Source organism: Ranitomeya imitator, chromosome 1 (assembly GCF_032444005.1).
Source record: "Ranitomeya imitator isolate aRanImi1 chromosome 1, aRanImi1.pri, whole genome shotgun sequence".
NCBI lineage: Eukaryota > Metazoa > Chordata > Amphibia > Anura > Dendrobatidae > Ranitomeya > Ranitomeya imitator.
In genome coordinates, this window is record NC_091282.1 from 5,263,500 (window position 1) to 5,277,475 (window position 13,976).

General features: G+C 51.8%; 1 protein-coding gene across 1 annotated transcript in view; it reads right to left on the reverse strand.

The window, feature by feature from the left end:
- The window catches only part of CA9 (carbonic anhydrase 9), a 290,038-nt gene that overhangs the window by 184,727 nt on the left and 91,335 nt on the right, over positions 1-13,976 (reverse strand). Inside the window, exon 2 of the mRNA XM_069745328.1 lies at positions 8,667-8,696. Within this exon, the coding sequence (XP_069601429.1) occupies positions 8,667-8,696 (30 nt within the window). The remainder of the gene's footprint in view (positions 1-8,666; positions 8,697-13,976) is intronic.

Consider the following 13,976-nt stretch of genomic DNA (forward strand, 5'->3'; position numbering starts at 1 on the left):
AGCACACGGGATGACCTGATAGTTACAAATAATATAGGACGAGCTCTGAGACGTGGGAACTCTGCTGACCGCAATCCCTAATCCTATCACACACACTAGAAATAGCCGTGGATTGCTCCTAACGCTCCCTATGCAACTCGACACAGCCTAAGGAACTAGCTAGCCCTGAAGACAGAAAAATAAGCCTACCTTGCCTCAGAGAAATTCCCCAAAGGAAAAGGCAGCCCCCCACATATAATGACTGTGAGTAAAGATGAAAATACAAACACAGAGATGAAATAGATTTAGCAAAGTGAGGCCCGACTTACTGAACAGACTGAGGATAGGAAAGGTAACTTTGCGGTCAGCACAAAAAACTACAAAAAGACCACGCAGAGGGCGCAAAAAGACCCTCCGCACCGACTCACAGTGCGGAGGCGCTCCCTCTGCGTCCCAGAGCTTCCAGCAAGCAAGACAAAATAGCAAGCTGGACAGAAAAATAGCAAACTAAAGAAAAACAAGCAGGAACTTAGCTTCTGCTGGGAAGACAGGTCACAAGAACGATTCAGGAGTGAACTAGACCAATACTGGAACATTGACAGGTGGCATGGAGCAATGATCTAAGTGGAGTTAAATAGAGCAGCCAGCTAACGAATTAACCTCGTCACCTGTGGAAGGAAACTCAGAAGCCGCAGCCCCATGGACAGAACCAGCCGAAGTACCATTCATGACCACAGGAGGGAGCTTGACAACAGAATTCACAACAGTACCCCCCCCTTGAGGAGGGGTCACCGAACCCTCACCAGAGCCCCCAGGCCGACCAGGACGAGCCAAATGAAAGGCACAAACCAGATCGGCAGCATGAACATCGGAGGCAAAGACCCAGGAATTATCTTCCTGACCATAACCCTTCCACTTGACCAGGTACTGGAGTTTCCGTCTCGAAATACGAGAATCCAAAATCTTCTCCACCACATACTCCAACTCCCCCTCAACCAACACCGGGGCAGGAGGATCAACGGATGGAACCACAGGTGCCACGTATCTCCGCAACAACGACCTATGGAATACATTATGGATGGCAAAAGAAGCTGGAAGGGTCAAACGAAACGACACAGGATTGAGAACCTCAGAAATCTTATATGGACCAATGAAACGAGGCTTAAACTTAGGAGAGGAAACCTTCATAGGAACATAACGAGACGACAACCAAACCAAATCCCCAACACGAAGTCGGGGACCCACACAGCGCCGGCGGTTAGCGAAACGTTGAGCCTTCTCCTGGGACAATGTTAAATTGTCCACCACATGAGTCCAAATCTGCTGCAACCTATCCACCACAGTATCTACACCAGGACAGTCCGAAGACTCAACCTGCCCTGAAGAGAAACGAGGATGGAAACCAGAATTGCAGAAAAACGGCAAAACCAAAGTAGCCGAGCTGGCCCGATTATTAAGGCCGAACTCAGCCAAAGGCAAAAAGGACACCCAATCATCCTGATCAGCAGAAACAAAGCATCTCAGATATGTTTCCAAAGTCTGATTAGTTCGTTCGGTTTGGCCATTTGTCTGAGGATGGAAAGCCGAGGAAAAAGACAAATCAATGCCCATCCTAGAACAAAAGGCTCGCCAAAACCTCGAAACAAACTGGGAACCACTGTCCGAAACGATGTTCTCCGGAATGCCATGTAAACGAACCACATGCTGGAAAAACAATGGCACCAAATCAGAGGAGGAAGGCAACTTAGACAAGGGTACCAAATGGACCATCTTAGAGAAGCGATCACAAACCACCCAAATGAGAGACAGGGATCTTTTGCGAGACAGGGAGATCCGAAATAAAATCCATAGAGATATGCGTCCAGGGCCTCTTCGGGACCGGCAAGGGCAAAAGCAACCCACTGGCATGAGAACAGCAGGGCTTAGCCCGAGCACAAGTCCCACAGGACTGTACAAAAGAACGCACATCCCGTGACAAAGACGGCCACCAAAAGGATCTAGCCACCAAATCTCTGGTACCAAAGATTCCGGGATGACCAGCCAACACCGAACAATGAACCTCAGAGATAACTCTACTAGTCCATTTATCAGGGACAAACAGTTTCTCCGCTGGGCAACGGTCAGGTCTATCAGCCTGAAATTTTTGCAGCACCCGCCGCAAATCAGGGGAGATGGCAGACAAAATTACCCCCTCTTTGAGAATACCCGCCGGCTCAGGAACACCCGGAGAGTCGGGCACAAAACTCCTTGACAGGGCATCAGCCTTCACATTCTTAGAGCCTGGAAGGTACGAAACCACAAAATCAAAGCGGGAGAAATATAGCGACCAACGAGCCTGTCTAGGATTCAACCGTTTGGCAGACTCGAGATAAGTCAAATTCTTGTGATCCGTCAAGACCACCACGCGATGCTTGGGTCCTTCAAGCCAATGACGCCACTCCTCGAATGCCCACTTCATGGCCAACAACTCTCAATTGCCAACATCATAATTGCGCTCAGCAGGCGAAAACTTTCTAGAAAAGAAGGCACATGGTTTCATCACCGAGCCATCAGAACTTCTTTGCGACAAAACAGCCCCTGCTCCAATCTCGGAAGCATCAACCTCGACCTGAAACGGGAGCGAAACATCTGGCTGGCACAACACAGGGGCAGAAGAAAAACGACGCTTTAACTCCTGAAAAGCTTCCACAGCCGCAGAAGACCAATTGACCACATCAGCACCCTTCTTGGTCAAATCAGTCAACGGTTTAGCAACACTAGAAAAATTACTGATGAAGCGACGATAAAAATTAGCAAAGCCCAGGAACTTTTGCAGACTCTTCACAGATGTCGGCTGAGTCCAATCATAAATGGCCTGGACTTTAACAGGGTCCATCTCGATACTAGAAGGGGAAAAAATGAAACCCAAAAATGAAACCTTCTGAACTCCAAAGAGACACTTTGACCCCTTCACAAACAAAGAATTCGCACGAAGGACCTGGAACACCATTCTGACCTGCTTCACGTGAGACTCCCAATCATCCGAAAAGACCAAAATATCATCCAAATATACAATCAGGAATTTATCCAGGTACTCTCGGAAGATGTCATGCATAAAGGACTGAAATACTGATGGAGCATTGGAAAGCCCGAATGGCATAACCAGGTACTCAAAATGGCCCTCGGGCGTATTAAATGCTGTTTTCCATTCATCGCCCTGTTTAATACGCACAAGATTATATGCACCACGAAGATCTATCTTGGTGAACCAACTAGCCCCCTTAATCCGAGCAAACAAATCAGACAGCAGCGGCAAAGGATACTGAAATTTGACTGTGATCTTATTAAGAAGGCGGTAATCAATACAAGGTCTCAAAGAACCATCCTTCTTGGCCACAAAAAAGAACCCTGCTCCCAATGGTGACGACGACAGGCGAATATGACCCTTCTCCAAGGATTCCTTTATATAACTCCGCATAGCGGCGTGCTCTGGCACAGATAAATTGAACAGTCGGCCCTTAGGAAACTTACTACCAGGAATCAAATTGATAGCACAATCGCAATCCCTATGAGGAGGTAGGGCACTGGATTTGGGCTCATCAAATACATCTCGGTAATCCGACAAAAACTCCGGGACTTCAGAAGGGGTGGATGACGAAATAGACAAAAATGGAACATCACCATGTACCCCCTGACAACCCCAGCTGGATACAGCCATTGATTTCCAATCCAATACTGGATTATGGACCTCCCTTTGCGTCCCAGAGCTTCCAGCAAGCAAGACAAAAATCAAAATAGCAAGCTGGACAGAAAAATAGCAAACGAAAGAAAAACAAGCAGGAACTTAGCTTCTGCTGGGAAGACAGGTCACAAGAACGATCCAGGAGTGAACTAGACCAGTACTGGAACATTGACAGGTGGCATGGAGCAATGATCTAAGTGGAGTTAAATAGAGCAGCCAGCTAAAGAATTAACCTCGTCACCTGTGGAAGGAAACTCAGAAGCCGCAGCCCCATGGACAGAACCAGCCGAAGTACCATTCATGACCACAGGAGGGAGCTTGACAACAGAATTCACAACAGTGGAGCCTTGCTCTTGTGTGGGACGTGGAGCCGCGCTCTTGTGTAGGATGTGGAGCCGCACTCTTGTGTGGGATTTGGAGCCACGCTCCTGTGTAGGATGAGGATCTGTGCTCCTGTGTGGGATGTGAAGCCGCACTCCTGTGTAGGACGTGGAGCCGCGCTCTTGTGTGGGACGTAGAGCCGTGCTCTTGTGAGGGATGTGGAGCCGTGCTCTTGTGAGGGATGTAGAGCCACGCTCTTGTGAGGGATGTGGAGCCGCGCTCTTGTGTGAGACGTGGAGCCGCGCTCTTGTGTAGGACGTGGAGCCGCGCTCTTGTGTGGGATGTGGAGCCTCGCTCCTGTTTAGGATGAGGCGCCGCGCTCTTGTGTGGGACGTGGAGCCGCGCTCTTGTGTAGGACGTAGAGCCGCGCTATTGTGTAGGACGTGGAGCCGCGCTCTTGTGTGGGATGTGGAGCCACGCTCCTGTGTAGTATGAGGCGCTGCGCTCTTTTGTGGGACGTGGAGCCGCACTCTTGTGTAGGACGTAGAGCCGCACTCTTTTGAGGGATGTGGAGCCGTGCTCTTGTGTGGGACGTGGAGCCGCGCTCTTGTGTGGGATGTGAAGCCGCACTCTTGTGTAGGATGTGAAGCCGCGCTCTTGTGTAGGACGTGGAGCCGCACTCTTGTGTAGGACATGGAGCCGTGCTCTTATGTGGGATGTGGAGCCGCGCTCTTGTGTAGGATGTGGAGCCGCGCTCTTATGTGGGACGTGGAGCCGCGCTCTTGTGTAGGATGTGGAGCCGCGCTCTTGTATGGGACGTGGAGCCGCACTCTTGTGTAGGATGTGGAGCCGCACTCTTGTGTAGGACATGGAGCCGTGCTCTTATGTGGGATGTGGAGCCGCGCTCTTGTGTAGGATGTGGAGCCGCGCTCTTATGTGGGACGTGGAGCCGCGCTCTTGTGTAGGATGTGGAGCCGCGCTCTTGTATGGGACGTGGAGCCGCACTCTTGTGTAGGATGTGGAGCCGCGCTCTTATGTGGGATGTGAAGCCGCACTCTTGTGTAGGATGTGAAGCCGCGCTCCTGTGTAGGATGTGAAGCTGCGGTCTTGTGTGGGATGTGAAGCCACGCTCCTGTGTAGGATGAGGATCCGTGCTCCTGTGTGGGATGTGAAGCTGCGCTCCTGTGTAGGACGTGGAGCCGCACTCTTGTGTGGGACGTGGAGCCGCGCTCTTGTGTAGGACGTGGAGACGTGCTTTTGTGTGGGATGTGGAGCCGCGCTCGTGTAGGATGTGGAGCCGCACTCTTGTGTGGGATGTGGAGCCGCGCTCTTGTGTAGGACGTGGAGCCGCACTCTTTTGTAGCACATGGAGCCGTGCTCTTGTGTGGGACGTGGAGCCGCGCTCTTGTGTAGGACGTGGAGCCGTGCTCTTATGTGGGATGTGGAGCCGCGCTCTTATGTGGGACGTGGAGCCGCGCTCTTGTGTAGGATGTGGAGCCGCGCTCTTGTGTAGGATGTGGAGCCGCGCTCTTGTGTAGGATGTGGAGCCGCGCTCTTGTGTAGCATGTGGAGCCGCGCTCTTGTGTAGGATGTGGAGCCGCGCTCTTGTGTAGGATGTGGAGCCGCGCTCTTGTGTGGGACGTGGAGCCGCACTCTTGTGTAGGATGTGGAGCCGCGCTCTTGTGTAGCATGTGGAGCCGCGCTCTTGTGGGACGTGGAGCCGCACTCTTGTGTAGGATGTGGAGCCGCGCTCTTATGTGGGATGTGAAGCCATGCTCCTGTGGAGGATGAGGCGCCGTGCTCTTGTGTAGGACGTGGAGCCGCACTCTTGTGAGGGATGTGGAGCCGCACTCTTGTGTAGGACATGGAGCCGCAGTCTTGTGAGGGATGTGGAGCCGTACTCTTGTGTAGGACATGGAGCCGTGCTCTTGTGTGGGACGTGCAGCCGCGCTCTTGTGTAGGATGTGGAGCCGCGCTCTAGTGGGGATGTGGAGCCACGCTCCTGTGTAGGATGATGCGCCACGCTCTTGTGTGGGACGTGGAGCCGCGCTCTTGTGTAGAATGTGGAGCCGCGCTCCTGTGTAGGATGAGGGGCCGCGCTCCTGTGCAGGATGAGGGGCCGCGCTATTGTGTGGGACGTGGAGCCGCGCTCTTGTGTGGGATGTGGAGCCACGCTCCTGTGTAGGATGAGGGGCCGCGCTCTTGTGTAGGATGAGGCGCCGCGCTCTTGTGTGGGACGTGGAGCCGCGCTCGTGTGGGACGTGGAGCCGCACTCTTGTGAGGGACGTGGAGCCGCGCTCTTGTGTGGGACGTGGAGCCGCACTCTTTTGAGGGATGTGGAGCCGCATTCTTGTGTAGGACATGGAGCCGTGCTCTTGTGTGGGACGTGGAGCCGCGCTCTTGTGTAGGATGTGGAGCCGCACTCTTGTGTGGGATGTGGAGCCACGCTCTTGTGTGGGACGTGGAGCCGCGCTCTTGTGTGGGACGTGGAGCCGCGCTCTTGTGTGGGACGTGGAGCTGCGCTCATGTGTGGGATGTGGAGCCGCGCTCTTGTGTGGGATGTGGAGCCGCGCTCTTGTGTGGGACGTGGAGCCGCGCTCTTGTGAGGGATGTGGAGCCGTACTCTTGTGTAGGACATGGAGCCGTGCTCTTGTGTGGGACGTGCAGCCGCACTCTTGTGTAGGATGTGGAGCCGCGCTCTAGTGGGGATGTGGAGCCGCGCTCCTGTGTAGGATGATGCGCCACGCTCTTGTGTGGGACGTGGAGCCGCGCTCTTGTGTAGAATGTGGAGCCGCGCTCCTGTGTAGGATGAGGGGTCGCGCTCCTGTGTAGGATGAGGGGCCGCGATATTGTGTGGTACGTGGAGCCGCGCTCTTGTGTGGGATGTGGAGCCACGCTCCTGTGTAGGATGAGGGGCCGTGCTCTTGTGTAGGACGAGGCGCCGCGCTCTTGTGTGGGACGTGGAGCCGCGCTCGTGTGGGACGTGGAGCCGCACTCTTGTGAGGGACGTGGAGCCGCGCTCTTGTGTGGGACGTGGAGCCGCACTCTTTTGAGGGATGTGGAGCCGCATTCTTGTGTAGGACATGGAGCCGTGCTCTTGTGTGGGACGTGGAGCCGCGCTCTTGTGTAGGATGTGGAGCCGCACTCTTGTGTGGGATGTGGAGCCGCGCTCTTGTGTGGGACGTGGAGCCGCGCTCTTGTGTGGGACGTGGAGCCGCGCTCTTGTGTGGGACGTGGAGCCGCGCTCATGTGTGGGATGTGGAGCCGCGCTCTTGTGTGGGATGTGGAGCCGCGCTCTTGTGTGGGATGTGGAGCCGCGCTCTTATGTGGGACGTGGAGCCGCGCTCATGTGTGGGATGTGGAGCCGCGCTCTTGTGTGGGATGTGGAGCCGCGCTCTTGTGTGGGATGTGGAGCCACGCTCCTGTGTAAGATGAGGCGCCGCGCTCTTGTGTGGGACGTGGAGCCGCGCTCTTGTGTGGGAAGTGGAGCCATGCTACTGTGGAGGATGAGGCGCCGCGCTCTTGTGTAGGACGTGGAGCCGCACTCTTGTGAGGGATGTGGAGCCGCACTCTTGTGTAGGACATGGAGCCGCACTCTTGTGAGGGATGTGGAGCCGTACTCTTGTGTAGGACATGGAGCCGTGCTCTTGTGTGGGACGTGCAGCCGCGCTCTTGTGTAGGATGTGGAGCCGCGCTCTAGTGGGGATGTGGAGCCACGCTCCTGTGTAGGATGATGCGCCACGCTCTTGTGTGGGACGTGGAGCCGCGCTCTTGTGTAGAATGTGGAGCCGCGCTCCTGTGTAGGATGAGGGGCCGCGCTCCTGTGTAGGATGAGGGGCCGCGCTATTGTGTGGGACGTGGAGCCGCGCTCTTGTGTGGGATGTGGAGCCGCGCTCGTGTGGGACGTGGAGCCGCGCTCTTGTGAGGGACGTGGAGCCGCACTCTTTTGAGGGATGTGGAGCCGCACTCTTGTGAGGGACGTGGAGCCGTGCTCTTGTGTGGGACGTGGAGCCGCGCTCTTGTGTAGGACGTGGAGCCGCACTCTTGTGTGGGATGTGGAGCCACGCTCTTGTGTGGGACGTGGAGCCGCGCTCTTGTGTGGGACGTGGAGCCGCGCTCTTGTGTGGGACGTGGAGCCGCGCTCATGTGTGGGATGTGGAGCCGCGCTCTTGTGTGGGATGTGGAGCCGCGCTCTTGTGTGGGATGTGGAGCCGCGCTCTTGTGTGGGATGTGGAGCCGCGCTCTTATGTGGGACGTGGAGCCGCGCTCATGTGTGGGATGTGGAGCCGCGCTCTTGTGTGGGATGTGGAGCCGCGCTCTTGTGTGGGATGTGGAGCCACGCTCCTGTGTAAGATGAGGCGCCGCGCTCTTGTGTGAGACGTGGAGCCGCGCTCTTGTGTGGGAAGTGGAGCCATGCTACTGTGTAGGAAAAGGAGCCGCACTTCCATAACATTTCATCACTTATTAACTAATCCTTTGGCCATAATGGCATTCTTCATGTGAAACATTAATCAATACTGAAGCCCTGAGGACGAGCGACCGCTACAGAGGCCGCACTACAGAGGTCGCACACAGTGATCATGTGCTACTCCCTCCTGTGACTCCACTGCGGCCTTTGTCTTTTATACCCGATATCAGGCCTTACCTGTGTAACTCCAGTGATGATGACCAGGACCTGTAATAAAGGACATAATATTACTGAAAAATCCATAATCCAAATTGCAACCAAACATATTGCATGGGATCCTGCATGCGAGTTCGGCAATCCACAGGGGAGAATGCAGTGTGTGAGGGAGAAGCTGCTGAGGGTCAGCAATGTCACTATGGGCTGTCAGGTTGTGTTTGGAGGCTCTGAAGATCAGGAGGAGTCGGATGGGTCACAGTAGTGAGTCACAAGGGAGAAGCATGGAGAAGAAGAGAAGGACATCCGAGTACAGGTTACATACTGGAGATTATGTGTGGGGAGGTATCAGGAGATTAGTGCAGAGATGTATGGAGTGGACAGGTTATATACTGGAGATTATGTGTGGGGAGGTGCAGCGCCCCAGAGACCTGGTCGTTGCAGTATGGCCCCAAGGCGAGTAGCGGTACGTCCGATGGCACTAAAGAGTTCTCCTGACCAGGTATCACCAGAACACATTACACTTCACACTCCGGCCACTAGGGGGAGCAAAAGGCTTTATTTATTGGGCCACTCCTCACACTGGTAAAACTAGAGGTTGGGGAGGAAGTTAGTCAGAAGCTGACTGGGTTGGAACCAGGCAACATCCCGTGGCAGGGGGTGTTGCGGGAAGAAGACACAGGGGGGTCCCTGTCAGGCGTGGGAACCTGGCAGGTGCCTAGCGACAGAACAGAACGTTACGGAACCGCGCCTGCACACCTTGCGGCGGTATCCTAAGGAAGAGACAAGAGGGGAAGGATATTGTGGAACAGTGTAAACTAGATCAGCACAAAGGAGAGCCAGTAAGAGTCGTGCCGAGAGAGGAAGGCAACATCTTACTGAGGCGCGTAGTCGGTGGCCGGATCACCGTAGGAGTAACTGACTTCAGGCTTTACTTCAAATTCCGCTGGACAGTTGATTATAGGTTGGCTGTCTATCTTTTACACCTACGAAGACTTAGGGGGCAACATTGGGAGAGGGGCGTCTCTAGGGTCCCGGAAGACCTCCAAGCCTTCCCGTCAAACGGGTGGCGTCCTAGCCATAACATATCTGGGGGACGTTAGAAACTAGTAACATCTGGAACCAAAGAACGAGAGAGAAAGAGAGAAAGCTGTAGAGAACGAACAAAAGAGAACAGCAGTTGTGAGGACTATTCCGAATGCTCAGCAGGGTAGGACTACAACACACAGGCGCTATTGGTAGGCAACGATTTCCATCTGCGAGGGAAACTCTTGATGTGCCCATCGGACCGGCCGGTCTCTGATAGCCCGGTTGAACGTGCTCTGGACTGAGTGTACTGAAGCCTTCAGTAAAAGGTAAAGAGACTGCAACCCTGTGTCCTCGTTATTGCCTGCACCTCACACCATCACCATCCACCTTAGTGGGAAGCCCTGGGGACATACTTCACCTGTGGGAAAGTATACCATCCGGCTGCCATTCCATCACCCCAGCGGACCCACAGCAGCGTCAGTCACCCTGACCGAACACCAGAGGTGGCGTCACAAACTCCTGACAGACTGTACTACCATTTCCATTGGACGCCCCTTAGCAGGGTCACGACCGGGTCCAGCCACCGTGCCAACCGCAGAACAGAAGGAGAAGGGACCGGTACCGAGTGACTGGTGGCCCTGTGTCTGGGGGCGCTCCAGAGGTATCAGGAGATTAGGACAGAGATGTAAGGAGAGGACAGGTTATATACTGGAGATTATGTGTGGGGAGGTATCAGGAGGTTAGAGCAGAGATGTATGGAGAGGACAGGTTATATACTGGAGATTATGTGTGGAGGTATCAGGAGGTTAGAGCAGAGATGTATGGAGAGGACAGGTTATATACTGGAGATTATGTGTGGAGGTATCAGGAGATTAGGACAGAGATGTATGGAGAGGACAAGTTATATACTGGAGATTATGTGTGGTGAGGTATCAGGAGATGAGGGCAGAGATGTATGGAGAGGACAGGTTATATACTGGAGATTATGTGTGGGGAGGTACCAGGAGATGAGAGCAGAGATGTATGGAGAGGACAGGTTATATACTGGAGATTATGTGTGAGGAGGTATCAGGAGATTAGAGCAGAGGAGATGTATGGAGAGGACAGGTTATATACTGGAGATTATGTGTGGAGGTATCAGGAGATTAGAGCAGAGATGTATGGAGAGGACAGGTTATATACTGGAGATTATGTATGGGGGGGTATCAGGAGATTACGGCAGAGATGTATGGAGAGGACAGGTTATATACTGGAGATTATGTGGGGGGAGGTATCAGGAGATTAGAGCAGAGATGTACAGAGAGGACAGGTTATATACTGGAGATTATGTGTGGGAGGTATCAGGAGATTAGGGCAGAGATGTATGGAGAGGACAGGTTGTATACTGGAGATTATGTGTGGGGAGGTATCAGGAGATTATGAGAGATGTATGGAGAGGACAGGTTATATACTGGAGATTATGTGGGGGGATGTATCAGGAGATTAGAGCAGAGATGTATGGAGAGGACAGGTTATATACTGGAGATTATATGTGGGGAGGTATCAGGAGAATAGAGCAGAGATGTACAGAGAGGACAGGTTATATACTGGAGATTATGTGGGGGCAGGTATCAGGAGATTAGAGCAGAGATGTACGGAGAGGACAGGTTATATACTGGAGATTATGTGTGGGAGGTATCAGGAGATTATGGTAGAGATGTATGGAGAGGACAGGTTATATACTGGAGAGTATGTGTGGGAGGTATCAGGAGATTAGGACAGAGATGTATGGAGAGGATAGGTTATATACTGGAGATTATGTGTGTGGAGGTACCAGGAGATTAGAGCAGAGATGTATGGAGAGGACAGGTTATATACTGGAGATTATGTATGGGATGTATCAGTAGATTAGAGCAGAGATGTATGGAGAGGACAGGTTATATACTGAAGATTATGTGTGTTGCGAGGTATCAGGAGATTAGGGCAGAGATGTATGGAGAGGACAGGTTATATACTGGAGATTATGTGTGGGAGGTATCAGGAGATTAGGACAGAGATGTATGGAGAGGACAGGTTATATACTGGAGATTATGTGTGGGGAGGTAACAGGAGATTAGGGCAGAGATGTATGGAGAGGACAGGTTATATACTGGAGATTACGTGTGGGGGGTATAAGGGGATTAGGACAGATATTTATGGAGAGGACGGGTTAGATACTGGAGAGAATGTGTGGGAGGTATCAGGAGATTAGGGCAGAGATGTATGGAGAGGACAGGTTATATACTGGAGATTATGTGTGGGGAGGTAACAGGAGATTAGGGCAGAGATGTATGGAGAGGACAGGTTATATACTGGAGATTATGTGTGGGAGGTATCAGGAGATTAGGACAGAGATGTATGGAGAGGACAGGTTATATACTGGAGATTATGTGTGGGGAGGTATCAGGAGATGAGGGCAGAGATGTATGGAGAGGACAGGTTATATACTGGAGATTATGTATGGGGGGGTATCAGGAGATTAGGGCAGAGATGTATGGAGAGGACAGGTTATATACTGGAGATTATGTGGGGGGAGGTATCAGGAGATTAGAGCAGAGATGTACAGAGAGGACAGGATATATACTGGAGCTTATGTGTGGGAGGTATCAGGAGATTAGGACAGAGATGTATGGAGAGGATAGGTTATATACTGGAGATTACGTGTGGGGGGTATAAGGGGATTAGGACAGATATTTATGGAGAGGACGGGTTAGATACTGGAGAGAATGTGTGGGAGGTATCAGGAGATTAGGGCAGAGATGTATGGAGAGGACAGGTTATATACTGGAGATTATGTGTGGGGAGGTATCAGGAGATGAGGGCAGAGATGTATGGAGAGGACAAGTTATATACTGGAGATTATGTATGGGGGGGTATCAGGAGATTAGGGCAGAGATGTATGGAGAGGACAGGTTATATACTGGAGATTATGTGGGGGGAGGTATCAGGAGATTAGAGCAGAGATGTACAGAGAGGACAGGATATATACTGGAGCTTATGTGTGGGAGGTATCAGGAGATTAGGACAGAGATGTATGGAGAGGATAGGTTATATACTGGAGATTATGTGTGTGGAGGTACCAGGAGATTAGAGCAGAGATGTATGGAGAGGACAGGTTATATACTGGAGATTATGTGTGAGAAGGTATCAGGAGATTAGAGCAGAGATGTATGGAGAGGACAGGTTATATACTGGAGATTATGTGGGGGGAGGTATCAGGAGATTAGAGCAGAGATGTACAGAGAGGACAGGTTATATACTGGAGATTATGTGTGGGAGGTATCAGGAGATTATGAGAGATGTATGGAGAGGACAGGTTATATACTGGAGATTATGTGGGGGGAGGTATCAGGAGATTAGAGCAGAGATATATGGAGAGGACAGGTTATATACTGGAGATTAAGTGTGGGGAGGTATTAGGAGAATAGAGCAGAGATGTATGGAGAGGACAGGTTATATACTGGGGATTATGTGTGGGGAGGTATCAGGAGATTATGGTAGAGATGTATGGAGAGGACAGGTTATATACTGGAGATTATGTATGGGATGTATCAGTAGATTAGGGCAGAGATGTATGGAGAGGACAGGTTATATACTGGAGATTATGTGTGGGAGGTATCAGGAGATTATGGTAGAGTTGTATGGAGAGGACGGTATATACTGGAGAGTATGTGTGGGAGGTATCAGGAGATTAGGACAGAGATGTATGGAGAGGACAGGTTATATACTGGAGATTATGTATGGGATGTATCAGTAGATTAGAGCAGAGATGTATGGAGAGAACAGGTTATATACTGGAGATTATGTATGGGATGTATCAGTAGATTAAAGCAGAGATGTATGGAGAGGACAGGTTATATACTGGAGATTATGAGAGAGGGGTATCAGGAGATTAGGGCAGAGATTTATGTAGAGGACAGGTTATATACTGAAGATTATGTGTGTTGCGAGGTATCAGGAGATTAGGGCAGAGATGTATGGAGAGGACAGGTTATATACTGGAGATTATGTGTGGGAGGTATCAGGAGATTAGGGCAGAGATGTATGGGGAGGACAGGTTATATACTGGAGATTATGTGTGGGAAGGTAACAGGAGATTAGGGCAGAGATGTATGGAGACGACAGGTTATATACTGGACATTACGTGTGGGGGGTATAAGGGGATTAGGACAGAGATTTATGGAGAGGACGGGTTAGATACTGGAGAGAATGTGTGGAAGGTATCAGGAGATTAGGGCAGAGATGTATGGAGAGGACAGGTTATACACTGGAGATTATGTTTGGGGA